This window comes from Anser brachyrhynchus, assembly GCF_964034855.1.
Source record: "Anser brachyrhynchus genome assembly, chromosome: Z".
Classification (NCBI taxonomy): Eukaryota; Metazoa; Chordata; class Aves; order Anseriformes; family Anatidae; genus Anser; species Anser brachyrhynchus.
This window is the reverse complement of record NC_137697.1, coordinates 24,085,634-24,111,773: the sequence shown is the minus strand read 5'-3', so window position 1 is coordinate 24,111,773 and position 26,140 is coordinate 24,085,634. Positions and strand designations below refer to the sequence as shown.

At 42.3% G+C, this 26,140-nt stretch overlaps 1 protein-coding gene across 1 annotated transcript; it reads right to left on the bottom strand.

The window, feature by feature from the left end:
• Positions 1-8,196: 8,196 nt before the first annotated feature.
• KCNV2 (potassium voltage-gated channel modifier subfamily V member 2) lies at positions 8,197-24,726 on the bottom strand. Its single transcript, XM_080574381.1, has 2 exons — positions 17,947-24,726; positions 8,197-13,879 (listed from the first exon to the last, which is right to left on the bottom strand). The coding sequence occupies exons 1-2, from the start codon at positions 19,384-19,386 to the stop codon at positions 13,604-13,606; spliced, it is 1,716 nt and encodes a 571-aa protein (XP_080430507.1). The 5' UTR covers positions 19,387-24,726; the 3' UTR covers positions 8,197-13,603.
• Between the last annotated feature and the right edge of the window lie 1,414 nt (positions 24,727-26,140).

Genomic DNA, 26,140 nt, shown 5'->3' with positions numbered 1-26,140 from the left:
CTGTTGGCTATTGTCAGTAGTACTGGCATAAACTTCTGTATTTTCAGTACATTAAATCAGTCTTCTAAATTAAATGACTTTAGTATCAGAGGTAAATGATGATCCACAACTACTTTTACAGTCCATCAGGAACTGCAGTGCTCAGCATCCAGGAAATTCGGATTACCGAGTTTGAGACTCAGACAAGCTTGCATGCTTAGCATGTGGTAAAATATTCTGGTTTCCTAGAGAACACAAAACTTACAGATTCTGTTTACAGATACTGGAATTGTCAAGCATATTTCAAGATGTGTATGTTTAATTATAAATAGTTTATACAAGAAAGAGAAATGCATTGTTTCTTCTCAATAAGAAGTAATCTGTTGCTACTCACCAGTCCCGTGCTTCTTACTGGTCCACCCACTCCAGGGGGAAGATTTTATAGTATAAAAAAAATGACAAGATGCCTGCATAGGCAAATTTTTAAAAGTCATAAACCCAATTTTAATTACTTAATGTTAACCTAATTTAAGTAGTACTTCAGCATTACACTTGAACGTGGTTCCATAGTTTGTTTCTGTTTGCATCTGTTGATTTACTGATACTTTGCTGACTCTGCTTCCTTCTAATTCCACCTAAGCTTTTAAGTAGTGGTGAATACTTAAAGGTTAATCCCAATTAGACCTGATTGCCACTGACATAAAATGTTCATGCTTGTAAACAGACAGCTTCTCCAGGATCAGTTACTGAAGGTTGTAGCTCATTAGTATCTGTAACAGGATTTTCCCCTGTGACAATAAAACATAATTAGCAGCAGATAATGAATTTAAACTGTTGTGAACTGTTTCTAAAGAAGTCTTATTTACTGCGTCATGTCCCACCCCCCTGCCCCAAGAAAAAAAAAAAAAAAAGCAATGTGAAAGAAAAATGCAACAGATTTGTGACTGAATGATTAGTGGTAGAATAAAATTGATATTGGAGGAAAAGTATGATACAGCCATTTCCAGTTTTCAAGTTACTGAGGCAAATAAACTAATGCTTAAAATCTGGAACAGAATTTCCAATTCAGAGAATTAAAGGCCGCAATGAAAGTAAGTCATAACTAAAGATAGTTACCAATAAAAAACAGCAAAAAGCTGTAAGAGAGTATCTTAGGTCACTTAGGTGATTCTGATTTGAAGTTTTGCATGCTTAAATTCCAGTTGCTTTAACTGACAGCTATGTGTAGTAGTTTGGAGTGACTGTCTACTATTTTTTATTACTACTATTTGAGAAATGCATTTTTTTATTAAGTAGACAGTTTAGGTGTATACTAATGATGACACTCTTTTACTACTAGAAGTAGAACTTAAATCAATTATTACTGTCCTCTGAAGAGGCCTCTGAAGACCATCTGGTCCAACCCCCCTGCCAAACAGGATCACCTAGAGCACATTGTGCAGGATGGCATCCAGGTGGGTTTTGAATATCTCCAGACAAGGAGACTCCACAACCTCTCTGACAACCTGTCCCAGTGCTCTGTCACCCCCACAGCAAGGAATTGCCTTCTCATATTCAGCCGGAACCTCCCGTGCTTCAGTTTGTGCCCGTGGCCTCTCGTCCTGTCACTGGGCACAACTGAAAAGAGACTGGCTCCATCCTCTCAACACCCTCCACTCAGATATTTATACACATTCATGAAGTCTCCCCTCAGTCTTCTCTTTTCCAGGCTAAACAGGCCCAGTTCTCTCGGCCTGTCTTCATACAAAAGGTGCTCCAGTCCCCTGATCATCTTAGTAGCTGTCCTCTGGACTCTCACCAGTAACTCCGTGTCTCTCTTGCACTGGGGAGTCCAGAACTGGACACAATACTCTAGGTGTGGCCTCACCAGAGCTGAGTAGAGGAGCAGGATCACCTCCCTTGACCTGCTGGCAACACTCTTCCTAATGCACCCCAGAATACTGTTGGCATTCTTGGCCACCAGGGCACATTGCTGGCTCATGGGTAACTTGTTGTTCACCAGGACTCCCAGGTCCCTCTCTGCAGAGCTGCTCTCCAGCAGGTCAGCGCCCAACCTGTATTGGTGCTTGGGGTTGTTCCTTCCTAGGTGCAGGACCCTGCACTTGCCCTTGTTGAATTTCATGAGGTTCCTGTCAGCCCATCCCTCCAGCATGTCAAGGTCCCTCTGAATGGCAGCACAGCCCTCTGGTTTATCAGCCACTCCTCACAGTTTTGTGTCATCCACAAGCTTGCTGAGGGTGCACTCTATTCCATCATTCAGGTCACTGATGAGAAAGTTGAACAGGACTGGACCCAGTACTGACCCCTGAGGGACACCACTAGCTACAGTCCTCCAACCAGACTCAGCACTGCTTATCACAACGCTCTGAGCTCTGCCATCCAGCCAGTCCTCAATCCACCTCACTGCCCACTCATCCATCCCACACTTCCTGAGCTTGGCTATGAGGATGTTATGGGAGACAGTGTCAAAAGCCTCACTGAAATCAAGGCAGACAACAGCCGCCGCTCTCCTGTCATCCTCCCAGCTAGTCATTCCATCATAGAAGGCTATTGGGTTGATCAAGCACGATTTCCCTTTGGTGAACCCATGCTGACTACTGATCACCTTCTCCTCCATGTGCTTGGAGATGACCTCCAGGTTGTGTGATTCCATCACTTTTCCAGGGATTATGGAGAGTGGGCTACCAATAACATCAGCCAGCTCCTAAGCGCTCCTACATGTGTCCCATCTGTGCCCATGGATTTGTGGATGTCAAATTTGCCTAAGAGCTCTCTGACCGATCCTCTTTGACCAAGGGAAAGATCTCCTTTCTCCAGACTTCCTCCCTTGTCTCTAGGGTCTGAGATTCCTGAGGGCCGGTTTTGGCGGTGAAGATAAACGAAGAAGGCATTCAGCAACTCTGCTTTCTCTGTATCATTTATCACCAGGGAACCTGCCCCATTCAGCAGCAGGCTGACATTTTCCCCAGTCTTCCTTTTTCTGCTGATATATTTGAAGAAGCCCTTCTTGTTGTCCTTGACCTTCCTTGACAGATTTAATCCCAAATGGGTCTTGGCCTCCCTTGTAGCAGCCCTGCATACTCTGACAGTGTCCCTATGTTCTTCCCAGGTGGCCTGTCTCTTTTTCCACACGCTGTGAACTTCCTTCTTCTGTCCGTTTTGTCAGGAGCTCCCTGCTCATCCAAGCAGGTCTCCTGCCCCCTTTGCTTGCCTTCTTACTCGTAGGGAAGACTACTCACAGAATGGACTCACTTCCCCACTGTGGAGAACTTGACTGGATGCAGTGCCATTTTTTGCTGGTCTGTTGTATGAAGGCTGAGGGATAGATTGTCTGAAGGACTTGGAAGCAAAAGGACTTTATCAGTGTTCCCTTTTTGTTTTGTCTGAAATGCACTTAGCAAGGACTTATAACTGCTTTAGATTATATAAACTGCTTACATTACTGCCAGCATCTTAACAGAGCTAGTGGTATTTATTTTTATTGCCAAGAAGAAAGTGGCAGTGCATGTACAGCAAGTAAATGTCTGTGCTACTTGCTTGGAAGAGAACATCTTCCAGCTTTCTCCTTCCTGCTGATGTCTGCAGCTACAAAGAACAAGAAGTGTTTCACTTTTTCTCTGACTGTCCCCCAACTTACCTTTTTTTCAAAAGCAGAAAAAATGTACAGAGTGATTCTCTATTTTTTTCTGAGTGCTCTCAGTGTCCTCTTGAGGACTGAGGACAAAGTGGGGTCAACAGAAATTGCAGAATAATAGGAGTAGCTGGAAAAGAAGGGAGAAATGATTTGGGACTGTGTGCACTGTAGGTAGACCCATGAACTGTGACATTTTCTTTCTTACTCCTGCCCATCTCTTTTGTTTTGTTGGGCTGTGGACGTGTCAGAATGGACACAGGGCCATCTCCATGTTGGCATATCACCTGCCACTTAGGCACTTTCTATATAAATGTTCTCACCGTTGCTATGATATTTCTTAAATAAATAAATAAATAATAGTAATAATCAGATATTTTTAAAGTTTTTTGTTTTGTTTTGTTTTGTTTTGTTTTGTTTTGTTTTGTCCTGAGGTTTCTTTCATCTTCAAAACAAACTCACCTAATTGTTACTGCATTAGTCAAGACATGTTTCCTTCTGATTTCTTGGAAAAATCTGTAGCATTCATCAGATGGTCTGCATTTTCAAGTTCAAGATCATTGTTAAAACCAGTCTCTCGCTATTGTGTGTGGCATTCTACACCTACTTTGTGAAAACACAGAAGTTTATGTGCTCTAAACATACTGCTCTTCCAGCACTTCTCCGCATTTTCTGCTTGGGTCTTAAATACTGTATTCTGATAATCATAGAATGGCTTGGGTTGGAAGGGAACTTAAGATCATCTGGTTCCAACTCCCCTGTGCTTTCACTATTTTTTATTCTTGTTTTGTTTTGTCAACCCCCCTTGTTTTATTTTCTCTGTCTTTCTTTGAGACCCTAGGCTTTTAGGTTATGCAACCTCTTTCAAGATCTATTATCAGTAAATAATGATTGTAATAACTATCTAATAAGAAAGAGGCATTGCTAGGAAAGATTGCTATTCAAAAATATGTATCTATTGTAGTATGTTCTCCACCTTTTCTCCAATCACTACTGCTGCAAATTTCGTCACTGCAAGCTTTCCTTGGTATGTTTTTTTTTCTTTGAAGTGCACGCAAAGTCCCTAACCCACTTAGCTGTTGTGTCCAATGTACTGCATTTACTGCAGTATTCTGCCAAGTACTGCATTTAGAAGCAGCACTTGGCAGAGGGATTGAGGGAAGGAAAAACCATGAATGTCTGGAAAGTATGCCAGGTACATTGAGTCTTAGTTATCAGCAGCAAATCCTTACATATGTCCAATTCAACGTTTTATATCTTTGTGATTTTCCTTTGCATTAGTTATGTATTTAAAGTTTATTTGAGGGCTGTACTAGTTGAAGTGGGTTTGGTCATCTTGTCATCTGCTGTCATTGAAGGTGGTTATAATTGTTGGATTTTTATGCTCTTTTGATCAAAATGCATCTTACAAAATATACTTTACAAAATATAAAATCTTATGGATTCTCTGATTCTTACTGTCTTCTGCCTATCACTGTACCTTGTCAGTCTGCACTAACTACTGAGGATTGCAACTTTTAGCAGAAAGGGGGAATAGCCATGAAAAATATAAGGGAAGGAATCAACAAGAGCTCTGCGTATACAGACATATGTGAACAAGTGCTAGAAGCATTGAACCAAGAAGTCATTGGAAGGGTTTTCTGTGTTTGAAACAGATAGAAAGAAGATGATGCACTTGTCTGAGAAAAAAAAAAAAAAAAAAAGAAAGAAAAAGAAAAAAAAAGGATTTTCATTTTAAAGATGTAATGATTTGTAAGCATGACTGATAAAACTTTTTTTTTTTGAGAAAGATAATAAAGCAATATGATAATTCATTCAATATGCTGTATTGGTTAAGTTTCTGCTCCTAAAGAGTGGTTAGATGAAGAGGACTGTGTGCCACAAAACCTGTTATTAAGGTATCTTCATGATGTGATAATAGTACCAGTTTTTATGGCAGTCAAAACCATCCTTTTTATGGTTGAAATGCTTTCAAAGGCTGTTTTACAAACTGGTGCCACTGTTTTTTCCACGTATGTGTTTTTTCTCTGTTTTTGTTGGTGGTGGTTGTTGATTTTGTTTGTTTTTGCCTCTGTTTACCTGAAGAGGTAAAATATTTACAGCCAGGTTTGAATTCCAAGTCTTTCAACAGTGGGCAGTGAAAAGAGCAGGTAGTACCAACTTAAAGACATCTTTAAGAAATGTCTAAATGATTTATCTTCAAAATAATGAAAAACAGTTGAACTTGGAATTTTAACGTTAAATTGTGTAATATTTTATTAGCCGTAGCCTGGACATGAGGGAGCTCAGTGGGCCTGCCCAAGAACCCATGCTGCTCACCAGCATCCCTTCAGGTCCAGTGATTTCCCTTGAACACATCCTCATCAATGATGGATGTCAATGTAATTTTGTATTTCTTATTTTACACAGCATCATGCCCTAGTTGGAGGACCTTTGCTTTCACAGATGGTGATTCAGCTTCATATTCTGTGCATTGGAGTCTACTTTGCTGCTTGGGTGTTACTGACCAAGTGCACGTTGGAACAAGCACTAGAGAAGAACATTTGCTCACAGAGCAAATGCGCTATATATCATAACAGGACATCTCAGATCATTTTTTTTCTTCTGCTTCAGATGCACTTTGAGTGTCTGCCTGTGGTCCTAATTTGTCCTTTAGTCTTCATTAGGTGTACTAAGTTAGAAAATCGGTGCATACATTATCTGCTCCAAGCAGTGAGGTGCTGCTCAGACTTCACTTGCTGCAACGCATAAGCTGTTGTTTTCTGACAAGAAAGCATTGGGTCACAATACCTAGCAAACTTTCCCTTCCCTTCCCTTCCCTTCCCTTCCCTTCCCTTCCCTTCCCTTCCCTTCCCTTCCCTTCCCTTCCCTTCCCTTCCCTTCCCTTCCCTTCCCTTCCCTTCCCTTCCCTTCCCTTCCCTTCCCTTCCCTTCCCTTCCCTTCCCTTCCCTTCCCTTCCCTTCCCTTCCCTTCCCTTCCCTTCCCTTCCCTTCCCTTCCCTTCCCTTCCCTTCCCTTCCCTTCCCTTCCCTTCCCTTCCCTTCCCTTCCCTTCCCTTCCCTTCCCTTCCCTTCCCTTCCCTTCCCTTCCCTTCCCTTCCCTTCCCTTCCCTTCCCTTCCCTTCCCTTCCCTTCCCTTCCCTTCCCTTCCCTTCCCTTCCCTTCCCTTCCCTTCCCTTCCCTTCCCTTCCCTTCCCTTCCCTTCCCTTCCCTTCCCTTCCCTTCCCTTCCCTTCCCTTCCCTTCCCTTCCCTTCCCTTCCCTTCCCTTCCCTTCCCTTCCCTTCCCTTCCCTTCCCTTCCCTTCCCTTCCCTTCCCTTCCCTTCCCTTCCCTTCCCTTCCCTTCCCTTCCCTTCCCTTCCCTTCCCTTCCCTTCCCTTCCCTTCCCTTCCCTTCCCTTCCCTTCCCTTCCCTTCCCTTCCCTTCCCCTCCCTTCCCCTCCCTTCCCCTCCCTTCCCTTCTTTTCCATTCCTTTCCCTTCCCTTTCCAAGACTGTTTGTTTTCGTTGTTTGTTTGTTTTTGTTTTAATTGAAATGGTTGGTTTCCTTAAACCAAGCTGATTTTCAGACTATTTTATTAAGGTCAGTATTCTTTTATGTAACTGAGTGCTCTTACTCTGAAGAAGACGCTGTGAGTAGGGACTAAATGGTATGAATGAAGCCTGAAGCATTGTATCTTTGCAAAGGAAATTGTTGTGTTCATGCTGGACTGAACACTATCACTCCAGATTCTGTAGGGTTTACCAGAACCAGAAACCACAGTTACACATCAAAGTTCCTTTTCAGACAGAAATACAAAGTGTCTAATGTACCCTCTCTTTACAGCGGCTCTGGCATTTGTCAGGCTATTCACTAAAATGAATCAGTTTACAAACCTATTAAAGACTTGTGTGTAGTGTTGTTGAATTAATTTCTATTAGTGAGCTGATAAACAGAGTGTAAGTATTAGTGAGCTAAACAAACAGAGCCCACTTGAACACTAGAGCAGGAGTTAAATGGCAGAGTTGCATGGGAGGAAGCCTGGCAGCAGCCAGGACCAAACCTTCCCTTCACAGGGGATCAGATTAATCTCCTGGCTGGCCCAGCTTCATGATCAAACTGCACTCCAAATCTGTGTATAAAATGTCGCTAGTCTCTTTTCTTCCTGACATTCCATAAGGCAGAATGACAACTGCTTGAGACCAGTACTGTGATTGCTTATACTGCCAGTAAAAGTCTCACTATGGATCTAAAATGATTCATACAGCCTGCAATTGAGGTTAACTTTGTCTTGAAATTTCATATTCCCTGGCTATTTTATTTTATTTTTTGGTGTAAGGGATGATGTTTTTGTTTGTTTAGGCTGTTTTAGAAATACGCATACTGAGCATTAACCATGGCCCAGCATCACTCAGATCTGCCTAGAATCAGTTCCCTTTTTGTGCAGTGACCTTCTGGGAGCATTTTTGGTTTTGAAGCTGTCTTTTAGAAATGAAAGAGCTAGAGAAAATCATCTCCAGTGCAATTGATGTGGCATTTTGAAGATTCATTTAGTCCCTAGAGGTGATATTACAGATTTTACAGTTACTCTTTCTTTCTTGTAGGCACTTTCTGACTGCACTCCATGGAGGTCCAGGATTTTAGTGCTCTCTGTGCCTGAAGACACAGCAGAGCAAGCTAACGCAGCAAGTGGTGTATGCACGAGGCGTTTTGGAGGAAAGGGGGGATTCTGCCGTCCTCTAGCCTCCTGGTGGCAGCAGTGAACAATTTTCCATGCAAGGACCTGCACTTTCCCTGCGAGAACCCCCCTGCCTCGTCCTTCCCGGCCCCCATCACAGCAGAACCGCCGTTGCAACTTGTGAGTGATGAGGGCATTTTCCTGAATTCCAAGTTTCTGTTTTTATTTTTGTACCGATTGTTTATGATAATAAAATACTTGGATGTTAAGGAGTTTGGATGTCAGGCCAATCTGACCCTCAAGAGTTGGCTTGAACTGCCTGAGGAGCGTGGAGTCCTTTTGATGTCAGTGTGGATCCAGCTTATGCCAGGGTTTGATCACGAAGAATTCACTTCAAAGTCTGACCTTCCTTTTGTGGGTGGCCCGTTGCATTTGTCTTCAGCCTGTGCCTTTGCCTTAATATGCAGCCTTTGGTGAGAAAAAAAATGAAAAGTCTAACTTTTCTACTGAGAAAGGCTGTTCTGGCGTGGGGATGGAGAAACTCCTCTGCACAGTTGTTCTCTCTGTGACTGTGCTGGTTGAATTTAACCATGTGTAGCCACGCTGTCTCGGCAGCCAGAGCAGGGTCTCTGCTCCTTTTCCCAGGTGCTAGTAGAAGTGTTTCAAGCAGTTTCTTCTGCCAGAACAGTTGAAGGAAGGAGGGTTGTGTTGGTATTTGGTGACCTGAAGAACTGTTATAAGGGGTAGTGAACGACTCACTTTCAGGTTTGATACTAGTTCATCTGGTCATTGATAGAAGGGGAAATGCTTTTGCTTCTAAATGGAGCAAATCTGGTTCAGAAGCTAGAATGACCATTTAGAGACATTTCACAGAGTAGAAGTAAGCTCTGAGCAATTTTATTTTGAGAACTCTGATAATCTCTGTCTCGGGAACTACCTGGGGAATGCTTTAATTTTTCTCAGCATATTTCCATTAAATTACCTAAGTACATAAAAAGCTAGTACCTCTGACCTTTCTCTTTTTCAATGCAAGATAAAGAGCTAGATTACAGTCAAATGCCGTGTATTTTCTCTACTTCTGAATAAAGAAGTTAATAAAGGTTTTGTAAATAGCAGATAAGCATGAATCAAATATTTTTACATAACATAAAAACAGAACAATCTAAACAGTTAAAGCTACTTTTAAAGCAAGTAGACGTATTTTTTTCCCCCCTAGGTTTATTGATAGTCCTTATTTTTCCCCAGAAATTTTAAAGCTTATTTCGTTTATAATCTTAAAATTATACATACTTAAAGACTGAATACTACTGTTTGCCTTAGAAGCCTGGGAATAGCACCAGATGCATATTAATCTATGGCTGTACTCTAGCTACCCCTTTAAGTGCTATCTTTCTGAATGAGAAAAGCAAACAGCTGCTGAATTGCACTGAGAAAGTGATGTTCTTCTAAGACAAGGATTTGTGCAAAAGCTATTCTAATTGGAATTCTTCTCACTGTCTCATGTAGGGACAGACTCCAGACTCCACCATCCCTGCATGCTACTATTTTTTTTTTATATTTTTTTTTTTACTTCAATAATTCACAGGCCTACAAGAAATAGAAGAAGGAATACTTAGCTGTCTAAAAATGAAGCCAGGCCATCCAGGTAAACAAATTGTTTCTTTGTCTACCAGGGACAACATGTTTGCTAAGTCTGTAGCGAAGCATCATGATAGAACATATTTTCCTTCTCCCTCTGGGACTCATTAATATCTGCAATTAGTTAAAATGGAAGACTTAAGCATGGCCACATTCTGTGAGTTTTCTAATTTATCAGTGTTTTGAGAATCCCCCACTCTGTTTCACCAAAATCTTAGTTATACCAAATTAACATCTCATAAAAAAAGCCCTATCTACTTTAGCTTTGATGGTATTACCCATCTTTGTTGAACCTAAGCATATTTTCCCTTGAAGTGGTTATTTTGAAATCTTTTGATTGTCAAAGCCCTATGGCATTCAAGTAATCAAGATAATCAAGGCTGTCCTGCATTACTTTTGAATGCCATCATGTAGCACTTGGCTATTTCATTTCACAGTAATCTAGGGGCACTTGTGATGCCACTGAAAGTCTTGGTGGCTGTGACAGTAAATTAACTGTGCCCTTCTCAAAAGGAACCATTGTGTCAACACAACAACAAAATGGCAAAAATGCAGTGTTACATTTCAAAACCAGCTGATAAAGATATGCACAGCCCACTGCAGGTAGTGAGGAGTTTGCTGTGTGGGACTATGAACTCCTTCCTTCCTCCGAGCTGGTAGAGCTCCTTTGGCCAGTTTGTATAGTAGGAGCATCAGGTAGGATGTCTAAGGAGTTGGGCAGGTGGGAGGACCTTGCTAGAAACCACCTACAGAAAACGCTGGTACTGACAGAACTCGGGCATTCCGGGCAACATCCGGTTGGCATTGTGGTGCCTCAATTTTAGGCATAATCTATACTATTGAATTCACAGACTTAAGGTCAGCACCACTACAATTAAATGAGGTAAGGTACAAGGCAGAAAGCTGTGTGGGGTAATACAGTAAAGCAAATGATGAATTTTTAATTAAGGAAAACACAAAACTCTAACTTATGGTTTGCTGGAAAATGCCTTACTTCACTAAGAGCCTGTTCCCCTGCTGCATGAGGCAAGGCAAATGATCCAATTATTAGGAAAGAGAAAAACAACAACTCTGAGTCATTTTTTTGCTTCACATTTCATGTGGCAGCTGCCGGAGATCTGTCCTCCAAACTGCACACTTCTACCATGTATCTTGCATCAGCATTAGTCAGAGTTCTTCAAATCAAGTTAGGGCACAGACCAATGAAGAATCTAATCCTGCTCCCCCAGACTGTCACATTTGTATGTTAAATCAGCTCATAAGGGAATCATAAAGCAATCACAAAGACACCAAAGCTGCCGTCAGCAAAATGGTGGGATTGGGTGTTGGAGAGAGGAGTGAGGAAAATGTATTGAGGAAGAAGAGCATGCAGCAGGTTCTAGGCAAGTTGAGCTGCCTAGTGTGTGATGCCTTGGTTCAGAGTACTCAGATGGGATTTAGCACTATTGTTTTCTCCTGAAGGAACAGAAATGGGTCTCCTCCATGTCTGAAAGGCTTTTGGCCTCTAACCATTAGGTTATAGAGTATTGCGAGTCCTGCCTTCATGTGGCTGCAAGGTGTGGGAACTGCCTCTTAAGTCCTGCCAGCTCCTTCAGACGGAGAAATTAAATTAAGGTGTCCCTTGTCTTGGAATGTTGGGTGGTCACCAAAGTTTAAGTCCTTTAATGGATCTCATCCGATAGATGTAACCTATTGTCTCAAGCTGCACGTTGAAAATGAAGCACAGTTGTGTTTTTGCATACTTTTTACCTGCTGCCCCATTCAACTGCAACAGGGGTCTAAAAGAGAGGCTTCCTGTGACTTAAGGAAGCCACTGGTCCTATTATTGCTGTGCAGAAGGGCCATGCAAATTCATACCACCCCAGAGCCAAAGTAAAGAAGCTATTCTTGTCAGTGAGTGCTGGGATTGTGCCTGCTGCATTGTGTGCAGTCCAGGACAGCAAACATCTATCACAGTCAACTCTCAGGGCTCAGCTGTGCCTTAAAGACACTGTTTAGCTTTTAACAGAGCTGCTCAGCACACAATGTGCTGACTGTCATTCCTAAAGAACAAAATGACAGCTGGGCTTATGATAAGTTTGTCTGGAGGTAGAGAATGAGATGAGCAACTTGGTTACAGATTACCTTCTCATTATGCAAATGAAAAATGTCCCCATGCTTGACACAATTTGTATGGATGTAGCAAAATCAATGAACTTTTTCACCCTCAGCTGTCCCAGGAGTGAGCTTCACACCATTGTCTCCAGCCTGACTCTGAGATTTGAATATGACAATTTATATTCAGCAGTGCACGGCAGACACAATGTGGAAGTTCAGGAATTTTAAAGCGCATCTTTGCTGTCAGGCTGTTTCACAGAAAGAGTGCTAATGAATAACAATCATGTGACTGTTGCCATTGCTTCTTTTTGTCACCCCATAGTTTATACTATTTGGATGTGGGTATCAATTAAATAACTTTTCTTTCAGATCTGTTGCTCAGGTTCCTATTTTTAAAATCGTAGGACTGCTCTTATGTAAAAAGAATATTCCTGGTATACTGTGAACTAATACAAGAAATGCTGGTCCCATCTATTTTTTTTTTTCTTACTGCTATTTGTTGCGTAGTACTTGGGGTAACATGCAAAAGCCAAGCTGTGCAAGAAGGCTGAGTAATTTCAGGAAATAAGGTACTACTGGAGATGGGTTAAGGTGTCAGAAATGTGTCATTAATAACTGTATGTACCACAGTATCTTGACTTTAAATTATATTTAAATTTGGCTTCGGACAAGAGCTAATAATATCCTTTTCATGAAAAGTGTTATATTACCTACTACATGTTTCATCTGAGTATTTTTTCAGAACATTTCTCTAACATTTACATCCTGTGACAGGCCTGTTATTTTTCTAACATATCAATAAGCAGATATATTAAATGTAGTAGAATAAATGTAGATTATCACTTAACCCTAGAGAAGGTATTTGTTTAGAAGTGTTTTCAAAGCTGATGACATTTATCAACTCAAAATCCAGATTTTTCCACTAGATCTTGGCATAATATAGATGATTATGGAGGTGGTGGTGGGGAAAATAGTAAAACCAGCATGTTGCTCACCTAGGTGTGAAAATGGAAGTCACTTGCTGGGATGAAAAGTACAATTGGGACACTGAAGGATAATTACCAGTGCAAGTGGAAGCTGAAAGCTCATGGAGTGTAGATGCTGCTAATATTCAGGAAGACATTCTAGGCTGTTTTCCTGGTTTTGAAAGATGATGCAAAACCAATTTCAGCAATGCAGTCAGTATACTATTTGTTTAAGACTACCCTGGCAGCAGTGAAGAGTCTGACCCTTAATGGTGGCAATTTGTTTCCCTTTGGTTTGGTCATTGGTCTTCGACATTGGTCTGATCGGTTTTAAGGGGTCACATCTTTGCGTGGATCTAATTCAGAGTTTCTGGGTGATTTGTCTGAATAATCTCCTTCCAGATAGCTGACGAGCACTTGAGTGCTGCTCTCAGACTAACAAAGCCAAGAAAAAATAAATCTTTTGTTATAATCTGAGCCTTTTTTCTTTTAAAAGTAACTCATTTCAAAACAGATTTCACCATCTAATTTTTGTTGCTTTCAGCCTTTTCAGTTTATCTCCAGTTAGCTTGACTGATCAATTTTCCTTCTTTTCCTTCAGCTTCCGTGTTCCAACCCAACATCCAAGGCATTGCTTATATCAGTGTTGTGGCAAAGAGCGGGCAGCACTTTCTCCGCAGCATTCAGATATTTTCTTCATGGCTCTCCGTGTGAAGTCCACCTTCCCCCTTTCTTTCTTGAGAGCAGTGTACTCGTAGGCCTTCAGCTTGCTGTAATAGTCTGAGAATTTGTTGTAGAGTATGGAGATGGGCATGCCATTCAGGATTATACCGAACGCGATGCAGAGGAATGCGAACAGGCGGCCAAGGTGAGTTTCTGGACACATGTCTCCGTATCCCACTGTAGAGATGCTGACCTACAAGCGAATCAGCAGTCAGTTTATTAGCTGGGAAGAGACATACAAATGGTTATCTCCTTGTAATCTTTCTAGATTTGCTCAGGGATCAGAGATGATTCAGGAGCTAACATTCTTGCACTTTGCATCACAAAACTGCACTGGCCTTTTTGGATACTGTTAATTTTATGTAAAAGTCCCCAGTTAAAAGAAGTTAATAAATAAATAAATAAATCCCTCTCCTGCAATAAAGAAAGACAACAGTGCAGTGAGGCACCAGTCAGGAAGATTTTTAAAGACTTTGTCCTGCAGAGGGAATTTCCAAATGTTTCCCCACCAGCGGGTGGATTTGCTCAGCTGTGGATAGAGAGGGCAGCACAAATCCAATGACAACTGCAACCCTGCTACCTCATTGTGTCACTGGGAACAGGCACCCCTCTGTGTCTAAATCCAGTGTGATTATGAAAGCCGGTGCTTTGTGACTTATTGTGTGTGTTCTATTTTGAGTATTGTGTGTTCTGAGTGTTGAATGTTTATTTTGAGTACCTTTGTTTGTCATATATGTACATATGTGAGGTATGAATGAAAAACACATGAAAAACTTCAGCTAATTGTGAAATATATTTCTATAACGTTTGCACTGTTGGAAGATGTGACCCAGCTGTCTGAAGTTTTTTTATAAAATTGCCTTTAATGTTTACATATATACAAGGACCTAATGAAAAAACACATATCTTTCTCAGTTGTCTAGAAATATTTGCTCACAGTATATGCTTGCAGGTATTTGCAAAACTTTTGCTGAATTTTGCTGAATTTTTATTTGAATGTGTTTTGGGGTAGATGAAAATATCTTCTGTGTGCTTATGAGTGATGGTATTTTATATTCACAGTTTATATGAACCTGTGAAATTTGCCATCTCATTGTCTACATAGTTCATAAAGGATCTTTTTCCTGAGCCTTCAAGTTTTTCTCTTTTTAAACTAGGTATGTATGAATGAGCTTTGTTTTATACGGCCTCTATACTGTACCAAGCAATGCAAAACTTTCTTTGTAAAATATAGTTTTAAAAATTCCTGGCTGTTTGCTTACATGGATGTTACATATAAATGATGTACTCCCAAACAGTCAGCATGAAATAACTCCTTTTATGTTCTTCCACTCTATGCATCTTGATTGTTTATAATGTTTACATTTAGTAAACATAACTTATATTTCTCTGGCAGGTAAAACTTGCAGGTTTCTGCAATCTGGCACTTCCTTGTAATGTTCCTGTGCAAGGGATCTTTTTCAGCCAATGAATTTTACTTATTTATTTATTTATTTCACAGTATCTGAAGAGACTGTTTGTATCTGGTAATATAAAACTTCCACAGAATACAGTACAGGCAGGAGTTTCACTGTAATTCTCTTGTGGCTTTAGCACTGAAATAAGTCTCTGGAAGGTCATGGTGTGCAGCCTGCCATCCTCTAACATGCTAAATAAAATGTTATTTCAAATAGAGAAAGTATTAGGCTACATGAGACAGCACTGGATAAGCATATTTGTAGGATGCACCTGGTGCTTCCTGCGGAATAAAAAGGATTAGTCATTTGGTTTAATGGAAATTAAGTCACTGGATTTGAATGATAATACAGGATAAATATCTCCAAAAATAAATACTGAGATGAGGGCAAGATGTTTATCTCTACCAGCCAGGACAAAACTATTATCCTGTGATAAGGTTCTGTTCCACTGGCACAGTCTTCTACATCACTGTGACAGTTTGGGAGGGAGAGTTGTTCTCTCGGGTGGGTCAGACTGTGGACACTGCTGGATTTTGATGAAATTTGAGTGATCTGTATTTCTTAATTTTTACTTTTAAAGAATGAATAGGCTTTAAAAATTCCTGTGTGCCTCAGAATCACAATGTGCATGCTCCAGCACGTCTTTTGGATACACTCGCTAAGGTAAATAGGCCTTTCTCACATAGTCATGTGGGATTCAGAGGAGTATCTAAATAATCATGGTGTTACCAGTTTGCCGGAGTGATATCTTAAGATTTTTTCATGTATCTTGCATTTTTAGAAATCACTACAAACACATGGGAAACCACCACATTTAATTAGTCACTGCTGAAACAGGGAAGTTGGCCAGGGCCTCCCCAGCTGCTGGCCAGAAGTAGGAATCTTGGACGGGTTGGGGTTGCCATCCTGTGGGCCCCACGCTATGCTGATTGTCCAGCATGAGTTCTTCTGATTCTTTTCCAGTCCGTTTGCCTTGGTTTCCCTGCCTGGGAAGTGATGGGGATGTAGACATCTACATAGCCAGGTCCAGGGGTCAGAGGTGCCCCTGGAGCCCTGCCATAAAAATGGGTTATGGAGGACAGCATTGGTTGCTGTGAAAGGAAATATACATACCCTGCAAGTGATGGTGGACTAGAACAAGCCTTAGCACAATGCCTTCTGACTTGACTCAGGCTGCTGTAAAGATGCACAGATGCTGCCGCATAAAGAGCTCTTGTTTTCCAGCTCTCTGATGCTGCTGGCTGCAGTACAGGGAGGGATCAGCTTCACTTCTCCCCACAGTCAGCCCCACCCCCCCCCCAAAAAAAAAAAAAACACGTTATTGTATAGATGATAATTGGGAAACTGCCATACTTGAGCATCAAGATTATCTGCTAAGCATCTACTTACAGCCTGTGCTTCCTTTTCCCAGCCTCCATTGTCTGCTAGTCCTTATCAATCCAGAGGTGTTTCTTTTGTATTTGTAGCTCACCTTGAAGGATATAACTATCATTTTGGTCAGCCAATAGTCTGAGAAAAATTGGTTAGCATACTGGAAATAGTTGCATGGCCATCTTTGATTGTAAATGCTTCTAAGGTGAACTATGAGTTTGGGATGCTGAACCATTCTGCCAGTACACTGTCAGAGCCAGGAGGATTTTAAGTAAGGTGGAGTACTTTAAACTGTCATGGTTCTGTGTTCCCAGCTAAATCTTCATGCCCCTGCAAGAGGTGAACTAAACAACATGGAAAACATTGCCTGAGAAACATCCCTCCACATAACAGAGTGTAGTACAGATCAGTGATAGTTTAGACCTCAAGGAGATGTGCCCAAATGCCTTGGAGCAGAGACCCCCATGGCAGTCTCTAGAAATGAGGTCATTCTGCCTTCCTTTCTAAGTCTTGTCAGCAGAACCTCAGCCAGTTACCCACACTCCAGTTGCTTGGGAAGGGACTAAAATCACACTCTTTCTAGCAAAGGCTGCAAAAATACTCAAGGTGACATTAACCAGACATTAACCCCCCTTACTACAGACTGATGTGGGGGTTCGAACCAGTGACCTAGATGTAGAAGGCAGCCTATCCCATTATAAGCCCCCTGAGCCATTCCACTTATTTTTGCATTCATTCATCCACTCTGGCGTAATACAAATAACCACCAATGTTTTGTGTGTATATATGTGCAGACATGGAAGACTGGAAGTGCCACCTAAGGAGCAGAATGCAATCTCTTGTGTAAAACAACCACTGGTCCGAATGAAATTTAATAACCAGAGCTCTGGGACAGTTTGGACTTTGCAAGTTTGCCTGTCCAGAGTACAGTGAATAGTACATAAACCACGTTTTATCAACTTGCAGTTGTATGATGGGTCACAGTAGATTTTCAAAAAGATCAAGAATGAAAATCCCACATCCAGCTGCAACCAGCTAGCCTGATACACTCTTTTTTTTCTTTGCTTGTTTTGGCAACACTGACAATGGGATTTAATGGAGAAATGCTTTTCATTTCTGTCTCTTTTCCCACTTCTTCTTTAAAGGGCAAGTACTGCCTGCATTTGGTCAGATGGGAATTTCAACACCGTCTGCCTGATTAAGCCTTGATTAAAGCTTACAACTGAGGTGAATGGGTGCATGCATGTGTGTGCATGAGTGAGTGCGTATGTCCTGTAAGCTCTGAATTCAGAGCAGATGTTCACTGATCTAGGCCTTCTGTTTTCAAGACCGTCAGCAACTCTAGCAGGGGAGGGGAGAGGAGGGTAAAGGAAGAGTGGTGAGGGAAGGGAGGGTCTCTGGCTACCCAGCAAGGCGAGTTGTGTTTACTTACGGCAGCCCACCACCAAGCATGGGGGATGCTGGTGAAGTTGGTACTAGAGACGTCATGCTCCACTGTGTAGACCATGGCAGAGAAGGCGAAGATGCCCATGGCAATGAAGAGCAAAAGGCAGCCCACCTGCTGGTAGCACTGGCGCAAGGTAAAGCCGAAGGCACGCAGCCCTGTGGAGTGGCGGGCCAGCTTGAGAATGCGGAAGATGCGCATGAGGCGCATGATGCGAAGCACTTGTCCCACTTTGCCCACCCGTCCCACCTTCTCGATATCATGCTCATGCTGGGAGCCCCGGCCCCGGGGCTGGTCGTCATCAGCGAAACATTCGAGCAGCAGCTGCAGGTAGAGGGGCAGGATGGCAATGAGGTCCACAGCATTAAGCGCGCTGCTGGCAAAGCGGCGCAGGTCTGGGGTAGAGACCAAGCGCAGCAGGTACTCCAGGGTGAAGAACGCGATGCACAGGGTCTCGATGTGCTCCAGGACAGGCCGACTCTCCCCACTCTTCCGGTCCACCTGCTGCATCTCTTCCACTGTGTTGAGTGCCAGGGCCACCACGGAGATGAGCACAAAGAAGCTGGAGGCCACCGCCATCACTTTGGCGGTGACAGAGGAGAAGGGCTTCTCCATGAGGTTCCAGAGGCGCCAGCGCTGGGGCCCATAGTAGCGCATGTGGTGGAAAAGCTGCTCATTCTCCTGAGCCTCTGCCTGGGAGCGCAGCTCGCGCTGGACCTTCAGCTGCTCGCTCAGCTCGTCGCGGCGCTCCTCGAAGCAGATGCGGCAGCAGCGGGGTGTGTATTTGAGCCGCACGCCCCAGTAGCTCAACTCCTCCAGGAAGCTGCGTGGGCAAAGCTCGTCCCTCACACGCAGCACCCCCGAGGCGTAAAAGTTGTACACCAGCTGGAAGACGGCTGGGTCACGGTCGAAGAAATACTCGTCCACCTGGGCGGCATAGTCATCGCACAGGCCCAGCTGGCAGCGGCGGTCAGTGGAGGTGGCCAGGCGACCTAGGCGGGTCTTGGGGTAGATGGCCACTGCCTGGTAGGTGAGGCGGTAGCTTTGGCCACCGACATTAATGTTCAGCACGGATGAAGTGGATGCCGTGGCTGGGGCTCCAGAGGAAAAGGCAGGGGAGCAAGGAATGGATGATGAGAGCTTGTTTTCTCCCTCAAATGGGTCTCCGGTTGGCCATTTTCCTTGTTCTTTCTCTTCTTCTTCCTCATCTTCATCGTCCACATAATAGTTGTAATTCCCCTCCGGTCCAAGGAGCAGCAGGGGCTGGGAGCTCAGCCGGGCAGTGGCAGAAAAGCCACTCTGCTTGTCTAAACACATGCCTTCATTGTCCTTCCTCTTGGCGGGCTGTGGAAGGACATTTGCTGCTTCCCTCTCTCTTCCTTTAGCTTTAAGGAAAGGAAACTGCCTCCTCATGTTAAACTGCAACATACTATTTTCCCTTGCCCTTCTCCCTTCTTATCATTCACCTGGTTGACAAATTACCACCAATCCTTTCCGATACTAAGAAGAATGACAGTCCTGCTCTCTTCTCTCTTCACCTCGGTGATATCAAGCACAGCGACAGTTCTGCATTTTTCCTCCTGCCAGTCACCACTCCAGTTGCTGTGAAAGCTCAGTGTGGGATATAGACACATGAAGACTGCTGTTGACTGTTTTAATCTTGCTGACAGGGAAGATCTGAGTGCTTAGAGAAGGGGATTTAAGGGCTATTATCCTGTTCCAGCCTCATGTCCCTCAGGCTGTGACGTGAATGATTATGGATCCATAAATCTATGAAAAATCAGTAAGGGGGGAAAAAAAAACGTAGTTTTATTGCTAATAAAAAACCATACATTTCCCTAATTGAAGTATATAGGGATTAAGAATAATCTGAAAATGAAAACATATGAGGAGCAGAGAGAAGAGAGGGAACATTATAGATTTCTTTCATCTACATCAGTATAGTATGTCTTGGTTTACCTTAATGAAAATAATGAATAACTTATATGCAGATATTTTGTGGGGATTCATTATCATAAGTCTTAAAATATTTTCCAAAGATGAGCAAATAAAAATCATTCCTCTTCATTCATGGTTAGCATATCTGCTGTCTGTCCGGTTGCCGGCACAGGTCTCATGCTTCTCTGGACACAGCTCAAGTGAGAGCGGGCATGTGAAGGAGTTTCTAGCACACTGCTTCACTTCAAACTCTTCTTAAGATGCTGAGAAAGGGAACAGGGTGCAAAGCCACTCCCCCCTCTCTTGTAGGGCATGTTTAGTAGCATAAAGCCATGTAAGGTACCTAGCAGGACAGGATAGATTCTTTCTCCTTGTTTTGGTGGAGGTTTCAACCTCAGCCCTCGGTGAGCTGGCTCAAGCATCTCCAGTAACAATGAGCCTCCTGAAAGCCAGGTTGCTTCCCCTTGATGCTGGAAGCACTTCAGCTGAGCTAGAGCTCCTCTAAAGAAGAGGATACACACAATAAACATATGGCTCCTTCAGCATACTCTTAGTCCCTGAGTTTTTTTTAACACCAGCTCATTAGCCCTGGTATATACAGGCCGGTGCAGGATGGGATGAGGCACTAGGAAACTCTGAAACTAGAAAGCTCTGGCAACACCTTCACAGGTACAGAAAGCTGCAGTGTGAATGCTTGGAGCAGCCAAAAGCTAGGTTTTGTTTTTACTGCTTCTCAGTCAGAAGAAATTCTTGTTGGAAATCTTGAATAATCAGTGACGGTGTTAGCCATCCAAGCAATCTTTCAAGAGCAATTTTATTAAAACTTTGACACAAATTCCAAACTACCCCTAGGAACTGAGGATGAGGGGAAGTATCCTGGTTTCCGTCCCTGCTCCTCAAACACTTATGCATCTTACCAAGTAACTCAATATATAAGCAATCCCTAAAATGAAGAAGTCTCTGTCTCAAGGAGTGGCAGCCAGGCTTCCTGTTACATCTTTGGCTATGTTACCTTTGTATTCCTTCCTGCTCAGTATCACAACTTCAACATTCCTGGCTTACCTAACAGCAAGGGGCCTACAAAAGGTTAATTCAAACCAGGTTTCCCATGGTAATGAGTGTCTATCAAAAAGGTTTGGTAGGCCTAGCCTGCACCAGAATCATGGTATGTCCCAAAGTGCTGCTGTGGTTGGACCACAGCCGACAGCATGGAACATCTGCCTGTGCACCTGGGCACAGAGACATAATCTGAGCAAATCTGGATCATTATCTTCAGGCCCTGGGAGAAACCAGTGATCTGGAAATAGACCTGTTGCAAGAACTCAGAGATTTCTTATACTTGGGCAGCAGGTGCTCTTAGAAGCTGTTTTGGATTGATGTGATTGAGTTCTGTCCCAGCCTGAGTTCTTGCATACAACACAAAATGATTCTGTTGAAAAAAAAAAAGCCACATAAGCAGAAAAAGTCTGTGAGATTATTAGTTTGACTGATATAAATAGTAAAAAGATCAGCTGCTGTTGAGCATATGTTTCTTCAGGGTCTGGTTAGTGTCAGCTATCCAACAGAAAATGTTCTTCTACCATCATATCTCACCTAATTAATATATTTAGAGGTACTGTAGCCATGAAAGTCTGCCCTTTGGAAATAATACATACGCATAGCTTGCCATCTGTAAAACCAAGTGTTGCACAGTGACTGAACCTGTGTATTGCTAAGGGCTTTCCATCTGCAACCCTTTAGCCTGTCTTCTACCTGCAGCTCCCTACCCTTTCACACAAGCTGTCAGGACATTGTACCCCAGCTCTCCTGCGGCAATATCTTTCCTTTGTTGTTCCCAAGCAGGCAAATAATTTTAGTTTGGTGGCATTATGTGAAAAAATCACCTTTGTTGTGAGAATTACTCTTTCTTTTCCACCTTTTCCCTACCTCCTTGTTGTAGCTTTTACATTTACTAGGTCTTGACAAGGACAAGGTCTTGACAAAAGACATCATAACTGAATGTTTGACAGTACCTCTGTTCTCAGACTGCATACTAATGAAGGCTTCTTCAAGTCACACTATTTAAGGCCTGTGTTTCTAGCAATTCATATTTAGGTGCTCTTGGGGGTGTTTTGTTTCATGAATTTTCCACTGCCCATTCTCTTTATCTTTCTCGATGCAATAAAGGTAAGGCCCATGTTTATAGGGATTGTCAGTGCCTTATTACAGACACCCATCTGCTTTGCAGTTTTCTTTGAATATTAAAACGTGCTGTGGTTAGTCCTCTGTTAGCAACCTTAGTACAAATTAATGTACAATGTCAGGGCTGTTTCTTTAATCTAAGCAAACTACTTCAGACATAAGAAAAACACTGGTCTGCAATACTATCATTTTACTACCAAAAATTATTGAATGTTTCTTAATCAAGATTCAAGCTAGAGTATAACCACATTCCTCTTGCCAGACTTCACTGTAGTATTTTGTTTTGCTTTTTGTCAGACTTCCTGGTCTCACCTCTGAGAAGTCTCTGGTAAGGCTCATTGCTCACTACTCAAAAGATATATATATATATTTTTTCATACCATGCAGCAGCACGAGCTTCAATTCATGACTGCCAAATGCTAGCAGTTTGTACACCTGGTCTAAGACCTTGGACATTGCTACTAACGAAAGCAAGAAAGGTCACTAGCTTCACTTCTCCTCAGGCTAATCACTTTGACCTATCTTTTCTTGAGAAGGAAACTCTCAGGCACCCAATACACTCTGCTCAAGGTTGCCTGCACTGATGAAATAGGTAAAATAAGATTGCTTTATTTATGTTTTTACTATGTTCTTTCAAGTTCTTTCCAGACATGATTCTGAGATGCTAGATTCTCAGCCTAGATAGACAAGAAAATGAAGTGATCAGGTGGGACTTTCTTCACCCCTATTTTCTTCCTTAGCCATCTCATTCAGTGTACTCATAAGTGTTGGTAGTAGGAATTGCATAACATTTTATTTTATGGGTAGTAGAAGAGACATGAAGACAGTAGTAGCAGTCAGTAGCAGTGGAGAGTGCTGTCCAATCAACCAGTCAGTGTTCTGGATACCAGCTTCCTGAGAACACCATTTTCACAATAGGAAGCTTTAGCTGAAATGGAAGAGGGTCATGAGAAGATGAGTCTGTGTAAGCCTTCAACTTAGGGAGTGCTGACTTTTCCCATGGTAAGGGATCATGTAACTACAATGTTTTTACACTGAGCAAATCACCTTCAGAGCTGAATATGCTTGCCTTGTCTTGACTAAATAAATAAATAAATAACGATTTTTAATTAAAATGACCTTGAAGAATTTATATGGCTCTATATGGCCTCACTGCTTTAGTTTCAGACTTGAAACAACATGCTCAGCTCTCTGTAGGGAATTGCACTGAAAATTACATAAAGATTTGTTTCAAAGTGTCCAGTCAGACTTTTTCAGTAACACCCAGTGACCTCTCAAGCTATGTTGACAGTGTAGAAAATACTTCTACTGGTGATTATTAATAACCTGATAATTATTAATGTATGTCCTATTTTCTATATTAGGGCACTAAAAAAACCATAATGGGGTTGAAGGCAGACTGACTGACTGTAATGTCTGGTTAAACTGTGAGGGGCGACTCAGGCAGTGGGAGAATTACAATTCTGTTCTGTTCTGTTCAGTTCCCCATACCAATTTGTTATAAACAGTGATTGTCAATAAAGAAAAAAAGAAAAAAAAAGGACAGAAAAAAAAAAAGAAAGCCTGAGCTCACACTATGCCGCAATAACAGATATGTCTAAAGCTGAAGCAACATTTACTCTACCATTCCTCTCCACCCAACTCAGCTGGACTCAGATGCAAGCGACAGTGGGCAAGAGGATCCTTGTTATTCTGTGATTTCAGGTTCTTTGCATCTTACCACCCCTCGCAGACTTTCTCAGCCCTCAAAATGCCATGCGTCTGTTGAAAATAAATAAACAAACAAACAAACAAACAAACAAATAATTCCCTGTTTCTTACTGTATTTCTTTTTTTTTCATGTACCTGGCAACCTTGTTGCTGCAGCTTCCTAGAGGGTGCTTAGAAAGTGCAGAATGAATGGGAAGAGTGAAAGAGTGGGTTAGAGTAGTCAGCACCACCAAGTTGCCCACATCTCTTCCTGCTAACACACTGCAGGAAGCATGTGCCCATGCAATCCCCCAACTCCACCCACTGGTGCTGCCTGCACCACTGGAAAAAGAAAGAGAGGGCAGAGACAGAGGAAGCTGTTGCAGCGAGCCAGCTTCAAGAGTAGGCACCAGGCAGAGAGGGCAAAACATGACCGAGATTAAGCTGGCAGTTTTGTACCTGAGCAGTTAGTCTGTGCCACACAGGGTAACAGCACTGATGTCCAAGGGATGTACCTGATGGGTGAGGAAAAATGCCTAAGCCCAGGGACCCAGGACAAATTATCTGATCTACCATAGTTGAATGTGTATGCTTAAATGCTCACAGGTATGGAACAAAACAGCTGCAAAATGTGAAGCAAATCTCTCCTTAGTATTTACATTCATATATTTGCCAAAGACTATGAGTGAGATGCAGCCAGTTACTGGTTTCACCTGACATAAGCAACTCTGCTGAGTATTTGTGCCACAGCTTGCCTCATCCCCTCCATGTTGTTTCAACTAGAGGCATTCTGGAAGGGGTGCCCTTCTTTCTCACAAGCCTGGAGACTCTTCCTTGCATCCACTTAAAGTGGTTCATGTTTCTCCTTTGCCACTGACTCTTTCTGTTTTCTGCCAGCATCTCCTCCTGTCTACCCAGCCCACCTAAGTCCCTGCCAATATCCTTTTCACATACCTACAATTCCATGACATCTTTTCTGTATTGCAGTGGACTTCTGCTGATTGTTGTTAAGTTACAGCTTTTTTTTTTTTCTTTTTTTTTTAACAAATAAAGACACAATTTTTACTGTATATATTTTCTCAGGGAAATATCTCTGCTGTGATATCCCTTAGCATACTCAAGCAGAAGTACCCACAGGAACACAAGGATGGCTTGTCAGCAACAACATACCAACTGATAACCCTGGATCACGTGCATTAACATCTGTGTGCTAGCTCTTATTAGGTTCTAAGCACATTTGGTGTATAATTACAAGGAGTAGTTTATACAGATGGTGTTAAATAATGACAGAATAAAACTTTTTTTTTTTTTTTTGTAAATACGAGGAATTTTAACTAGCATTGGGTAGGAAGAGCCTGAATCTCTGGACAGAAATAGTAAATGATATTGTAATGGATCGATGCTTGTTCTGTTAAACCTTGAGCCAAACCACGTCTTGTTTGAGGGGTATAATTTGCCTAAGATTTTGCAGTAAGCTGTGAGGAGAAAAGCCAGCAAAACTTCATTTGCTATTTCAAAGAAACCACATGTAACAAGACAAGAAGTGAGGCATGGGAGGCATGTGCAGCCTCATACAGAGAAAGAAAAATCCAGCTTTCCCTGGGTTTTGGCTCTACATTCAATCCTAGGAGCTTTGCCCATGCATTGCTGAGCAACAAATAGAGAACAAGATCCAAGATCCTGTAGTGTTTTGTCCTGATCTGGATCTACAGCAACTTCAGGCATTTGCATAGAGCACCAGCTACATGGAAGATGAAGGTAAAGTCTTCAGAAGATGATATGCAAATGCAGGCTAGCTTCTCTGGAATTCCAAGAGGCAAGCCAGCCTTTGCAAAGGCATGGACAGCAATAAAAGAGCTGAGCTAGTCATTCATGCAGGTGATGGGTCACCTCACACACATATTCAGACACCCACATATCAAGGAGAGAAATATTACAGTGAATCAAAGGTTGCCAAAGACAGGACATATGGACATAAAGAGCTCCAACAGTTAAGAAAAGAAAGCAGGAATTACCACTAAGTAATACCAAGTATCTCCCAAGTTATGCAAGAGTTAGCTATGACCACAGTGAGCAGAACAGAGTTAATATGGAAAACAGGACAGCACATACATTCGGTAGGATGAAAATATACTGCTGACAGGATCATATTCCTCTGGCTTAATGAGTTCATAACTAGTTTTTACAGGTGGTATGCTGAGTAACAAACTAGGATACAAGCAGTAGAGGGATCAGACAGTATTTTCTGTATTGCATATTGCCAGGCTTTCCATGCGCCTTGCTCGCTGCTGCTTGTAGTGGCTCATTCATAAATATTAATGGTTCTTCAGACATGGACAGCTGGTCCCAGCCCTGCACGCAAACATTAAAAAGC